This window comes from Monomorium pharaonis, chromosome 2, assembly GCF_013373865.1.
Source record: "Monomorium pharaonis isolate MP-MQ-018 chromosome 2, ASM1337386v2, whole genome shotgun sequence".
Lineage (NCBI taxonomy): Eukaryota > Metazoa > Arthropoda > Insecta > Hymenoptera > Formicidae > Monomorium > Monomorium pharaonis.
In genome coordinates, this window is record NC_050468.1 from 19,739,263 (window position 1) to 19,754,908 (window position 15,646).

The window sequence follows — 15,646 nt, forward strand, 5'->3', positions numbered from 1 at the left end:
CTTGTTTTTTCTGCAATTATCCAAGTGATAATAAGTATGCATCTAAATCTGCAGTAATATCATTAGAATGTCAAAAAAGTTATTCATAATTCTCTATTAAATACTATAATTAAGACACCAAATTACTTTTCTTCGTTCAGCAGAATATTTCTTTAATAAAACAATAAATTGTATAACATTATGCATGTATTTATGCACATATATGTATATTCATATTTTTGTTGAAAATATGAAATATACGTTTTAGTGACATTAAATTTTGATCTTACATTTCTTTCAATCTTTATAATTTTCATTTGATATATAAAAATATATCCTTTGTAAATTACAATCTTATCTTTTAATAAAAATAGTGAAGCCTTCTTATGATCAACCCACACAACTGGCAAAGTTTATTAATATAGATAATTAATACACAAGATTTTATTCCTGTTTTAAGTTCAAGTAACAATTAAAAACAACCAGGAATTCACCAAGTGATTATCGCAGAAAAAATGAAAATTTATAAGTTTTGTGTTGGTGAATTCACAGTTCCAACACTGAATAATAAGAGTTTTGATATAAAGTTAACAAAGAAAGAATATGACAAATTAACTTGTAAACTCACTTATTTCTTGGATTAAAAACTAATAATGGTTGACAGTCTTTTTACAAAAAGCTTTAAAATTAAAATCATAAATCTGCTATATGTTAAATTCAAATTTTATATTACTATTCCTTCTTAACAAAAAGTACTAACACAAAAATTAACAAAACATTTAAAAAATTTGAATTGAATGAAAAATTTAATAATATAAATATAGCAGAATTATCAAGTTCATTGCTTATCTTTCGCTGTTGTTATTTTTCTTCTGATATCAACTAATCTCAGTCTAACACTCACTTCTCAATAATGTTGACGTTCTTACAATTCTCAGTACTGATTTCTTTTTAGTATTTTAATTCGTTTAAAGTGAAAATGGATTAAGTCCATAATTTACAAGACTTTAAATACAATCTCATACTTGAAATGAATCTTATAAATCATTACTCTCTTCGTTAGATTGTAATCTCGTTTATAACTGCTATTCTCACAGACAAAGAAGAAGAAGAATTTAATTAAGCGACACAATTTTCTTTCAATCAATGTTAATGCCAGTTCTCAGTACGAAACATTCTTGCGCATGAAATGTATTATTTATGTTCACCTTTGAGGCTTTTGGCGAAGATTATTCGCGTTATTCAGGAAGGGCACAAACGAGGCGAAAGCGCAGAGCAAAGCCGCACGGAAGCGGAAACGCACGGTGCACTTTCGACCGCAGATCAATGAACGTTCGTTCGTGGTTACGTGGCCGCATGAACGCAATGCACGCGTGTGGCGAACGAACGAGCAACCGAGCGTGCGAACGTGCGTGCATTCGTAAAATCTACGGCGGCCGTATTTTGTGCTACGGCGGAACGGGCATGGCGAGGACGACGCCATCGTAAATGGCAATTCGACGCCGTATAATTCAGAAATATCAATTCTACGCAAGCGTGGAAATAGATCGCTCCAGCACGGTGGAGTTAACTCTTTGTTCTCCGATGCGGATGTTCGCGTTGTTCTGCACTTCCGCTGTTTCGTTAAATTTACGTCATGTTATTGCGGAGATGCAAGACAGAATAAGATCGCGTTAACTGGATAATTTCGATAGTTGCATAAAATAACCTTTCATATTTTATATCTGTGATTCGCTATGTAGCTGAAGCTAGCAGCCAAAAACAGCAGCTAAATGCCGAGCGCCCAGAGCCAAACGTCATATAGGCGTTTCCAGGGGACACCATTTAATCAAACGTTAAAAATACCCTGGTTACGAGATTTTTTACAAACTTTGAAAAATTTGCATAGGGTTTAGTCATTATAATAGATAATCGATCATTTGCGACAGGATTTCAAATTACCAATAATTATAAATTTTTTAAACCAATTTTTATCGTTTTCCGCACCTCACGCCTAAACGCAAAATATAATTTCCTCCAAATTTGGAAAGAAATATCTTTCCGTAACACAGAATCGACTGATCAATCATTCGCAAGAAAACGTGCATTTTCCTAATTGTTATACATAATTTTTAAATTAATTTCTATCGTTTCTTGCGCCCCACGCCTAAACGCAAAATACAATTTCAACCAAATTTGGCTGAAAATATCTTGTCGTAACGCACAATCGACTAATCGATCATTCGCGAGAGGACGTGCATTTTCGTAATTGTTATAAATAATTACTAAACTAACTTCTATCGTTTTTTGCGGCTCACGCCTAAACGCAAAATACAATTTCAACCAAATTTGGATAGAAATATCTCTCCGTAACGCGGAATCGACAGATCGATCATTCACGGAAGGATGTGCATTTTCCTAATTGTTATAAATAATTATTAAATTAACTTCTATCGTTTTTTGCGCCTCACGCTTAAACGCAAACTACGATTTCCACCAAATTTGGCTGGAAATATCTTGTCATAACGCACAATCGACTGATCGATCATTCGCGAGAGGACGTGCATTTTTCTAATTGTTATAAACATTTAAAAAATTAATTTTTATCGTTTTGTGTGCCTCACGCCTGAACGCAGAATACGATTTCCACCAAATTTGGCTGGAAATATCTTGTCGTAACGTACAATCGAATGATCGATCATTCGCGAGAGGACGTGCATTTTTCTAATTGTTATAAACATTTAAAAAATTAATTTTTATCGTTTCGTGCGTTTCACGCCTAAACGCAGAATACGATTTCCACCAAATTTGGCTGGAAATATCTTGTCATAACGAACAATCGACTGATCGATCATTCGCGAGAAATCGTGCATTTTCCTAATTGTTATAAATAATTATTAAATTAATTTCTATCGTTTCTTGCGCCTCACGCCTAAACGCAAAATACAATTAGAACCAAATTTGAATAGAAATATCTTTCCGTAAAGCAGAATCGACTGATCGATCATTCGCGAGAGGACGTGCATTTTCCTAATTGTTATAAATAATTATTAAATTAATTTCTATAGTTTCTTGCGCCTCACGCCTAAACGAAAACTACGATTTCCACCAAATTTGGCTGAAAATATCCTGTTATAACGCACAATCGACTGATTGATTATTCGCAGGAAGACGTGCATTTTCTTAATTGTTATAAATAATTTTTAAATTAATTTCTATCGTTTTTTGCGCCTTGATTCGCTTAAGTTTTACGCTGATAAAATGGTCATAAACTTTTTTATAAGTAATTTCAAAATTTTATATAATAATATATTTATATGCAAGATTGCCTTCGGTATTGTATAGTTTTAAATTCAATTATTCAAGACATTATTTTCTATGTATATGTTTAATTGATAATAAAATGAAATTTAATCTGATATGATTTGCATTTTAACTATTCGTACAGATTCCCAATTCTCGTTTCAGAATTTTTTTTTAAGATGTATACATACATTGTTATTTTTATGTTAAAATGTTTAAATTTTTTCAGCTATAATAATTATTTCAAAACTTAAAACGCATTTCCATAATATGGTATTATATAATTATAAGTAATTTTTTATTCACGAGTGTATAAAATATATTTTATACATAAAAAACCTATTATAATCATCATACAAATCTTATTAATTAATTTAAAAAAAACTATAATTGTAAATATATTTATTTATTCATTTGCTTCACAATTTTTAGCCATAAAAAATTTCATGCTTGTCGATGATTATTGAATTATTGAAATATGTGCCAGCGTGAAGTAGTGGCATGGCATAGCGAAATTGCACGTAATCGCGACGTATTGTCGATTTCGACATTTTCGGACGTGCGAAAACTCGCATTAACGTTCGGAATTCGGATCTGAAGTATTTTCATGGCGACGAGAGAAACGTCATAGAGTTCCGCAAGTTGCGGCGGACGTTAATCGCGGACGAAACTTCGACTTCATCGGAATACGCGCGGGATCTGGGTCCTGGGTACGGCTTAATGAAGCATTGACGTGTCCGGCAAAACCGTGTACCTGTCCGCGTGTAATTAACGTAACGCCGGCATCGGTCCGTGGGCCACGCAAATCAAGCGGTACGCTGAGAGCGAACCCGAGCGAACCCGGAGCCGTAATTAGAGGCTCTCGCGGCGCAAAGAACAATGGAGTAGGTGTGTGTTCGCGTTATCTCCGTACCTGTCGATATTTGTGGCTGCCCAAGACGCGGCTCGAATATCGATGGGCTTGGATGACCGGGATAGAACGTATGAAACTTCCTAGAGTTATCGTATAACGAAGGGGAAATTCTATATAGATAAGTTTAATCGTCTATAATGTTTAACAAATTCTTACTACACTTGCGTCGATTTATTTAACCTTACGTTGTAGTTGATTTGAAAACGTTTTGTAATTAACATAATTATCATTTTAATATTTTAATGGAATTTAATAACGTTTGTATAATATTTGAAAATAACAAGAGTAAAGAAAATTTCATCGTTCATCAAAGTTGATAATAAAATTTTTATATATAGAAATCATATTTTTTCGTGTATAAAGGATATGAAGAGTTGAATAAAAAAAGATACAGTATTAGGAGATTAGGATCTATTAAATTAGTAACCTAATCTAATCTTTACATATTTTATATATTATCGCGCTAAATCGACAAAAAAATTGTCTGTCAAGGTAAAAGACTTATCATATAGTCTCATCATATACATTATTTTGTAAGTACCTTGTACAGATAATTCATAAAAAAAAGGAAATGTATAGCACATATTATCGCCCGCTGTTGGTTTTAGAGCTAATTTTATCAGATGCTCATCCTTATTTTGTTTATCTACTTTGCTTATCTTGCGAGAAACTTAATTGTTGCAAAATTCACACACACACACACACACAAATCAATACATATTATAAAAACTGTTTTTGTTTAAAGTAATCTAAAAATATCAAATAATATGTCGGTATCGGCGATTTTCCTCTATATTTTAAGTATAGTCACAGTTTAAATTACAATAGATTTTTCTTATAAATATACGCATATATTTATAAAATAATCACTTTTTTTAAATATGTGTGCACTATATAGAATACGTTTTAAATACGACTCTTATTCGTTTTGATGTATGTTGTGTAAAACGTTTCCTTCCAATGTGCTTTTAATCAATAAAGTTTAATCAGTAATGGATTTAAAAATTAATTGTGGACCATATATCGAGTATCTCCTTAACTAATAGTCCTTCAATAGTAACAAAAGGATTACGCGTCATTGAAAACATATTTATCCTATTCATAGCTGAAGCGCCGTTATTGACAGAGAGATAGAATCAGAATTTAATTAATCCATCAGATTATACCACATCACAAAGATAATGCTGATTAATTAATTAGTATTTGTCAATTGTCATTCGTATCTATAATGATTCTAATGCTAAATAGCTTACAGAAGTAACTAAATCATGCGATATTACTCGACACAAATTCGCTAATTGCCAGAAAATGATTTTTCTATCTAAATTAATAAACGTATTACGAAATAATAATAAGAATAAATATATCGCGTATTTGATACTGCATTGAGAAAAAATGATTAATTTAATCAAAGTTTTCATCTTGATTAAATCCCTTCAGTTCAAGTATTTATGTATTTAACTTAAATACATCATAATAAACTTAAACTTTAATTTAAATATTTATATATTTGACTGATACATAAAAACTTAAATTAAAAAATATCAAGTCGACAAATTAACAACTTTATTCTCAGTGTACCGATAATATAGAGCTATTCGCGTAATTCGATTTCTTATATATACATGCTTTCCATAAATTGAGACACGAGACACGTTCTATACGAGAGAAATATCTGCGTACACTCGTTAACAGGGATAACCCGACTTCCTTTCGCGAGTTTGCGACGTCGAAAGTTTCGCGAGGGGCCAGCCTGCGTCATTAATTATTCCACGATAGCGTGAATACCAGTTACATACCTACGATTGGCTCATTAATTTTCAGCGACGTCATATCGACTTTCTGTCGGGAGAAGCCTTGATATCCCAAAATCCCGGCGACGTTGCCGATCGTAGCGTGAGTGAACGTGTGTCAAAACGCCGCGGCGCTGTCTGGTCGGCTACAAATCAAAATCGCAACTGTATATGTGTGTTGTCTGAACGATCCCCAAATTTACCGCGACCATGTAACGTCATTTGGGGCGGGGAAATGGACAAGACGACGCGAAATGATCGATTGTTTCAAGGTGGAGGAAACGGAAAATGCCGCCGTCATCGCGGCGAAAAATTTGCGGGAATTTTCGGAAAGTTCGCGATCTTGCTCTGGGAACCGACGGAAATTGCTACATGTATGTACGTCACGCGATATTACGAAATCACGGTATCGCGCGATATACTGCCTGGTGTGCCCAGGCGCTGCCGCGCGGGCCACCTCAATCTCGCAGTGTCAAAATAAAATTTGAAATATTATAAAGCCTCGGATGTGAAACGGGCGCGAATAAAAATTGCACGAGGACACGTGGAATAATTTTGTTATTTTACGGAGATGCTCGAAACGAGCGTTTGCGGTATGCCTTGACATTTCGCAACAAATCGAGAGAATCGAGAGATGCGATGACAACGTAAATACCGCGTTGAAATTGTTGAAACTAAATGGAGTCAAATATAGATCTAAACGTATTAATCCTATTTTCGATTCAATTCAAGAGGATACATTTCAATACTCGTTTATATTTTATAAATTGTCTTTTTCTTGTTTCAATAAATTTCTCTATTATTTTTATTTTTATTTTTTAATATTTTATTTACAAAAAATCAATAAAATATTAATGCAAACAGAGATTGTTGTCAAATATCGTGTATAAATATTTTTATAATATTTCATAAATCAAATATAAATTAATATATTACAATTTATAATTCTTTCTCACAAAAGTTATAATTCTTCGTCAAATAATAGAAGAAATATTATCTTAACTTTAAATTCATAAGTATAAAATCTACACATAACATAGTAATATATTACATATTTGCATTAATTTTTCATTAAAATTAATGCACTGTTTCAAAAAATAATGAAATACGAGTTTATATAATATTAAACACAAAGTAATATTCAAAAACATACTTTGAAAAAGAGAGAGAGAGAGTGCGCGCGCGCGCGCGCGTGTGTGTGTGTATGTGTGTGTATGTCACGCGCACGCGCCCAAATTATAATTACATCTTTTGAATATACAAACATTATAATCTTCATTTTGATTATGGTATATCATAAATTGCATAGACCAATATTATGATTATAAGAACTTTAATATAGTTCAAACAAACTATAATTTATATTGTTAAATAACTATAAAAATATAATTAGATTTAAAAATGACTATAAGTTATTAATTATAATATTACAACTATTTTTTTCTATCGGTAAATTTATTATATATTTATTCATTTAACATTCTTATATTAGACCTAAAATAAAACAGTATTACACCATGCGTCTTTACACGCGTTTGTAATTTTCCTGCACTGTCAAAGATATTACAGGAGGTAACTCTCGCTGCTACATTTGCAGAAATTTATTAAACGTATTTCTCCGTCTACGAGAGTATGTAAGATGCTGTTTTGGCATGAGACGTAAATTATTCAGCAAATCGCTGAAGAATAATTTAACGTACTGCCACACCAACACACACGGAAATAAATTACATTTCTGCGCCGTTTGCGTGCTATCTGTTTAATTAAAACGCCTTCAGACTAGAGCAAGCTGTGAAATGTAATGATCAAAATTCTTATTATGAATTTCACTAATTTGCGTTGGGGACCCAGACTCGATAACAAACGTAATCAATTATTCCATCTCTGAATTTCAATTGAATGTAATATTGCTTCCCAAGCTACAAATTGAATTTTAATGGCTAATTGCAATCGATCATTCGGAATATTGAGGAATAATTTCTGACTATAATCTTTTAAATACTAAAAAAATGTATAAATGTCTATAAATATATTCTACACTTAAAATACTTCTTTAAACATTTTTGTTGTTTCTTTTGTAATATTACGTAGATCAATTATAATTCATTATTTCTTATACCCTTAAATTAAATTAAATAATCCTTAAATATTTGTTAAAAAATACGACATATAATTATATTGTAAAATACTATATTTTAATAGTTAACTATATAATTAAATATCATTAAATATATTTTTATTTTACATATATGTATATTAAATGCTCCAAAGTTTATTACTTATGCACTTTTGTGCCTAATGGACATATATGTACCAGTACTTAAAAAATTCATATCTTCCACAAAAATAAATTTCTCATTTTAAAGAGGAAGAATAGAACTCTTCACAAAAAAATAAACATGTAAATTCTTGTAAATTTTACCTTTTGATTTGCATACCTCGTCAAATATTTATAAAGATAGAAGTAAAAAATACATATATCTTTTATAAAAATTAAAATAACGAATTTTTTTCAGGCTCATTTTGAAGGTCAATTTAAAAGCTATTTCAAAAAATAATTAGTTAATTTAAAAATGGTGGATTCAATATGGTAAAGTATGATAAATTTTGTTTATATTCACATGTAAGTTGATATATACGTCTGTGTGTGTGTGTGTGTGTGTGCGCGTGCGCGTGCGTGTGTGTGTTTTCAAGTTGCTAAGATAATAAATCTGCAACAAAAAATCAAAAATTACAAATAGGAAATTCAATATAGCAAATCAACATTTTATTTTGGTTATATAAACAAAATTAATTTTTTAGATTTAAATAAAACTTATTTTCTAGAAAATTTTCGATAATTTTATTAATAGAGTAAAATGCAATAGTACCTACTTCAACAAATCTCGTATATAGATTCTTAACGAGACATGCATATAACGTACAATTTTATAGTACGTCATATAAATTATTGTTATGAGCACAAACTCTCAATTATTTCGAAATTAAATCTTTTGTCGTAAAATTATTAATTAAACAATTAATAATTTTACGACAAAGCCATATCACAATGGCATTGAATCGCATTAACTTCATCCTTTCTCTGAGATGTAGCGTAAAATGCATCCATTGTACTTTTTAAAATAATGTAGAGCATACACAGAGTTGATGTACATAATTTATCATATATACCTGGCTAAAAATTCAAAATATATAAAAATCTTACAGCAATCCAATTTTTTATAAAAATATTTCACAGTATAATATATTTATTTCTGATAATTATCAATTACAGTCAAATTTTTTCGTAGAAATTTATTATACACTCATCTAGTTTATTTTTGCACTGCTCTCTCATTACTTCATATTTACTATGTGACTACGTGCATGAAATTATAGTGAGAAAATAATTTTTCATTTTTTACGTTGAAAAATGGAAAATTATTTTATCATTTCGTCGTAAGATCATCTACTAAGCGTGACAGTTTTTAATTACTTTTAATAAGAAATTAAAAGCTTGAAGATCTTTAATAGTTCCTGCTACAAGCGTTAATCTTTTTAAAACTCTTTTTCTCATTTATTCATTAAAATCAACTTAAAAGAACACGCATACACAGAAAAAAATTAGTATCAATTCTCAACAATTATTACCATAAATTTTCTTTCTGTGTATATCCCTAAACATGATAACAAATTACTTTTAGTATATTTATTATATCGGTAATAACTCTAAAACATCAAATGCAAATATTTCCCTTTTCATCGTACTAAGTTTCCTGCATTCCATGCTCATTAATCGTTACTTTTGTATAAGATACCCCCTTTGGCGTTTATGAAGTTGCGCTACTCTCGCCTTGGGGTTAACCTACGCATAATTGTAGATTGAAATTACATGAAATACATGCATTAGCATTACAATCCTTAAGCTATTTCAAATGAGTTGAAGCGACAAAAGGAAAAGTCATTATATTCGCAGCAATATTTAAAGCGCACAGCTTCGTTGAGAGTATAAAATAATTGCACGGCGGCTAAGAAATCGTTTAGCGTGTTATTCAGCGTTTCGCTTGTCGACAAGAGAATACTTTCAAGTCTGTCTCTCTCTCTCTCTCTCTCTCTCTCTCTCTCTCTCTCTCTCTCTCTCTCTCTCTCTCTCTCTCTTTCTCATTGCATTCCTGCCACTTAATCAGCTCTCTGTTCCGTTCCCTCTACTCTAATTGAATCGTTTTATTAAACTAAAGCATTTAAATCTCACTTAAATTTAAAATTAATGTAATTAAAATGACTAAAATTAGCAGATCATTCATGAAATTATGCACAAGATTGGAAATTAATTAACTCTTTCTATATTTCTTATGTTGCAATGTAAAATAAAAAGGAGAATTTCCAAATACGTACCATTTATAAGTTATTTTTCATTACACTTTTCTTTAGATACTGATATGGTACGTAAAATATTGAAAATTGTAACTTGATGTTTCAGATTGATTACAATGCTTAAAAAAGTTTCCACTAATAATATATTCATTTATTATAAGTTTTTTGCAAAAATACGATTTAGATAACTGGTATCTAAATCTGAACGTCTCTTAAATTGTATTATCTTTGAAAGTAAGTTGCGTTTTCGTAAGATAAAATAATAAAATAAAAATGTGTGTGTGTGTGTGTGTGTGTGTGTGTAAGGTATTATTAACTAAAACTTATTTCATTCATAGTTTATTTAAAAAGGAATAAAATATTTAATAATTAACAAATAATAATAATAAAAAGATTAGCAAAATAAAATAAAACTGGCTTAAATTTATTTTTGCAATCAACATATTTTATTGAAATTATTATTAATTTGATTGTTATCATATATAAGTCTTATACTAATATTATTTATTGCAATATAATTTGTGTGTGTGTGTGTGTGTGTGTGTGTGTGTGTGCAATAATTTTTAGAAAACATGATATATTTTATAAAAATATTGATTTAATTTTTATAATTATAAATAACTACATATATATAGTCATAATAAAAATAAACCAAATAATAGAAATGGATATATTATACTTAAAAAATATTTTACCTTTCAAACATAACGCAAACGCGTCTCAAATATCTTTCAAGCTTTTACATTGTTTGATTCGTGTACTCTTTTTATGTTTCATTTTTCACAGGAGTAATGCATGCGCGAGCGATTCGAGCTTTCGTCCGACATGCTCCAGAATTGTCGTGCGAGTTCGTGATATTCGAAAATTCATGCGTTCACCGAGAGGAGTTCGCCGGGAGTGACTACCGTCTACGGCGATTTAGAACGGAAACTCCACCCAAGCCAAGTCGCGGAATCCGTCCGTGAAGAAGCTTGACAAACGTCTGTCGAGGACGAAGCGATTAATTATGAAATTCAACTACGTTTGCGAGCGCACGGAAGATACAAGTCTCGATTACGGCGCTATTTCAAATAGTTCTCGGTCTACATCGGTATTATAGCGTCTGACGGTGTTACGTGGAATTACGGCGACCGTCTCCCGTGCTTCCTGTCCCGCGTGTTTTCTGGCTCGCGGCGCACGGGAAACGCGATTACATTCGATCCGTCATCGCTGCTGCAACGGGAAGTCCGTTACAGTGTCCGGACCAATTTGCTTCTTTCATTCGAAGACGAATGCGCTTCAAGAGTTAATTAGCGCTGAAACAATTCCCTCCTTTTCCCTTATTCTCCTCTCACATATTGTTCTCTGTACTCCTCTCTGTATTTATTTTCGAGGCGGTAGTGATGTAAGTCCGTAATTCCCAAGAATTACATTTCGCAAGAGAAGAATAATACCTTCGGTACTCAATTAAGTGACAAAATTCTGATCAAAAAAGGAAGAAAAATTTCTCACGATTTCTCTGCGATATTACTTGGTTCGGGACGGAAATTTCATTATACCGCGCTACAATTTTAGAAAAATAATTCGGAAATAATTTCATTCATCCTTTTGTGAAAGTAAGTAGAGAATTGAAAAACAAAGTTTTGAAGCACTTTAGATGGCGAGACTTAGCGTTCTATTTTATATACGCCATATCCAAACGCGGACGACGATGTCTTCTGCGGCTTGTAAACAAACGACCGAGTACTTGATAGTGTAAACGCGATAAGAAAATATTGAATTTGGCCGTCGGTCTTAAAAAGGAGCCAGGGAATGGAAGGCATTCGACGATCCCGGAAACGGAAATACCGTAAGAAAGCTTCTGGATCCGCGTAAGAACAGGCGCAAACACGTAAATCGTTTCATTTCAAGGCAATTTTTCGCGGTGTACGTTCCCAATTTAAGTAAATTCTCACGAACTTCGCGATTGTAAAAGAAAAAGCAGAATATAAGTGGGCTTGTAAGGAATCATCGTCGTTGTCGTCATTGTGAAAAAGAACTTTTGTCTCGAGATACGATGGTCCGTGCACGTCCGCCAGCGAAATCGAATTGGACCAAGTCCTGGTAGGAAGTTCTAGTCGTTTAAAACAACTAACTTGATAGAATTCCGCTAAAACTCGAGAGACAGGAAAGAATCAAAATTTTGCGCATTTTCCCTCTTATTGTTAATAGAGCCAATGTACGCAATTTTATTCTTTTCAATATCTTATCTCGTTCCGCCTTTTTATTGCGAATATATAAGTATCAAGAAAGTATTACGAAGTAAGAGGTAATTTTTTAATGCAAATATCTTTGAAAGAATATCCCGGTTTCCTATTTTGAATAGTCTCTTCACTCATCAGTTTAAAAAAAAAAAAAAGCTTTCTGCTGACGTACGCGGTGCTTCCCGTTGGGGCTAAAAAGAGAAATAGTTCCCACGCGTATACACGCGGACCGCTGCGTAATCAAACAAAATTTATATTAACAGTCTTGTATACATTTTTCTATGCATAATACGAAACCAAAATTTTAAATATTTTTAATAACGCAATATCGAATATTGCGATACACCCAGGACAACTGGTCCCGCTTCAAGTGCAATTCTCCGAAGCATTTCTCTCTAAAATGTTCCTAAAAAACGCGAGAGAACGAAGGAAGCTGCAGGTAAAAAGCTAGATCAGTAAATACTACGTCAACGAAATAGCTCGACGTACGCCGCGTTTCGGCAAAGGGCAGGAGGCCTTATTTGCACAAGCGGCCAACCAGCAGCGGCAGAAGTAGCAGCAGCAGCAGCAGCAGCAGCAGCAGCAGCAGCAGCGGCGGCAGCAACAACAGTAGCAGCGAGTGACTTGACACCCGGATCCAACAGCGGAGTATTTAGATCGTGTTCCTCACCGACACGACGTGTACTCGCGTTAGCCGTCTCAGAGCTTCAAAATTAATGCAATTACCGCAAGGCTGCCGTTTCGTCCTCCTCCTCTTGCCCTTCCCTTCCCTCCTCTCCCCTGGTGTCATGGTGGCAGCAGCCTCTCCGTTTCATTTGCGTGTAACATTTGCATTTAGTATTCATGACTATGCTACATTACCGCGGCAGTGCGCGCGGTCGCGACCGTGCTAAAGGCAGACGTTGTTATTACGCGAGCCGTTACGTTGTTTAGCTTTAATGCACGTAATTTCCGAATGCGCGGCCACCCCGGCCACCCGCCGCCACCGCCGCTAATATTGATGCACGCGCTCGTATAAAATGGCTAAACACTTTATCGCGATTAATATAATCGGGGGAAAGGGGAGGAGGAGGGGGGGAGGGAAGCGCGACGCCGCGAGCCGTCGAGAGAGGAGGAACCTCGGTCTGACGCGCGCGTTTAATCCGCGATGTCAAGGCGATGTTTTCGACTTTTATTTCTGTCATACGCAGCGACGACCACCGTCAACGCGGAAATGCGCGTCGCGCTTAATTGCGCGATTTAAAGGTGTAATCAAACGCGTCCCGCATTAATTGGGGGCTCCCTTGAGCTCGGTCCTCCCGACCAACGGCGCCATGCCAAGTTATTTAAGCTCATCTCTTTTACCGCAAATCATGTAATTGGTGGATAATCCTATTAAGAGATATATTTATTACACTCTTTTTGTAAAGCAGTTATCAGTATTGTTATAATTATATATATAAATACAAGAATGTTTTAAAATAAAAGAGTTAAATCGTCTGATTAAGTTAAACAATAATATAAATATATTATATCGACATTCATCATTGAATAAAGATTACATATTATAAAATTATTATGTATTTATTATTTCTATCTAGTTATATATTTTTTTTCTATTATTTCCACATTTATTTGCACAAGCGCTTTGCATATCTTCAAATTCCGCGATAATTGAACGTAGTTTGCCTGATGCTTTAAACCATTTTGGACATAATACTAAAAAAGCGTTGTCAGGCGCTTGCCGGAAAAGCTTTGCCAAAAGTGGTACTACTAACACAGAATTAATTATGACGTGCGATATTTTATCGCCGATCAATGGGAAAGTATCAGAACGGCGGTAGAAACAGAACAGAGAAATTTATGTTTGAAAACTTGGCACAAATTAGAAAGAAGGTGACGATCCTATAAAAGATAAGAGATGTTTGTGTTTACTTCGCTCCAAATAGAATAGCTTCAAATTGAAAGCATTCCATTGTTTCTTAAAAAAAAAAAGCGTTCTCAAGTATAATTTAATTATTTTTTAATCAGCAGAAAGAATATGTATTTTTTATCATATTCAATATATATCTGTTAATAGTAATATAACTATATATTACTATTATTATAGTATAGTTAATAGTAATATAACTATATTATTAATATAGTTGAGATTTATTATCACAATTAACTTCATTTATGAGCATCAAGAGAATCGTATATCGTATCGTGAGATCGTATGCCTGGGTGTAACGTAATCTAACCCGAGTATAACGTAACCCTTCATACATGAAAAATCTCATAATCTCGTAATCATTAGTTAACAAAACATTTCATCTAGTTGATTACGAGAATATGCAGTTACTTTTATTTACTCGCATTTACAAATGCAAGCTCGTAATACATTTACAATTTACAAACACAATATTTCCATTTGCCACGTTTATCTTTAATTATCCGTCTGCTATATTTATTACGAGATATGCTTTATTATTCGTTCAAACATTTGAAAACCTTATCGAATAAACTTCATCGTTATAGAAACGAATATGCTTTAAAATCTCGCAAAAAATTATAACCGTACATACGAATGAATTTCACATTAAATATTTTTATCAGAAATGACAAAAAAGGATGCTATTTTACCGTTATTATGAATTTCACGATTAATATCGTATGGATTACGTATATTTGTACATACATAGGCAATTGCTTCTCTCCTCTTTTGCAATTTTTGAAGTATATCGTCACGAGCACATGGAGATGGTAATCTCGTTTTATGAGGATTGCATTTAAATAACATAGATAACAAATTCAAGGAGATCTAATAATCCTGACGGTATAAAAAGAATTCAATCACATCCAATTTCACATGTACGAAAGGGGAAATTTTCAAACGGCAGCGTCAGACAGTTCTCGGTCTGGTTATCCTGGTTATAACGACGGTTACGTATCGTCGCGATTTTTCAGGGGGGGTCCGCGAAAGCACGGGCTTGTAAGCGGTGCCGGGATATCGACGGTCCTGATTTATTCTTGAATTTGAATAACATGAGAGCAACGCCTTATCGCGATACATAGGTCTTTCGCGTTATATCTGGAATGGCAATACGTCTCGTAAAAAAAAATCTATATACCGTTCGATCGGC

The 15,646-nt window shown here is 33.1% G+C and overlaps 1 protein-coding gene across 2 annotated transcripts in view; it reads right to left on the minus strand.

Moving 5' to 3' along the window:
- The window catches only part of LOC105838927 (protein rhomboid), a 129,945-nt gene that overhangs the window by 19,149 nt on the left and 95,150 nt on the right, over positions 1–15,646 (minus strand). Inside the window, exon 2 of one of the 2 annotated variants that reach the window (XM_036282370.1) lies at positions 5,974–6,113. The exons of the other annotated variant lie outside the window; for it this stretch is intronic. Coding sequence (XP_036138263.1) covers positions 5,974–6,007 — 34 coding nt within the window. The 5' untranslated portion in view covers positions 6,008–6,113. The remainder of the gene's footprint in view (positions 1–5,973; positions 6,114–15,646) is intronic. 2 annotated transcript variants of the gene reach the window in all.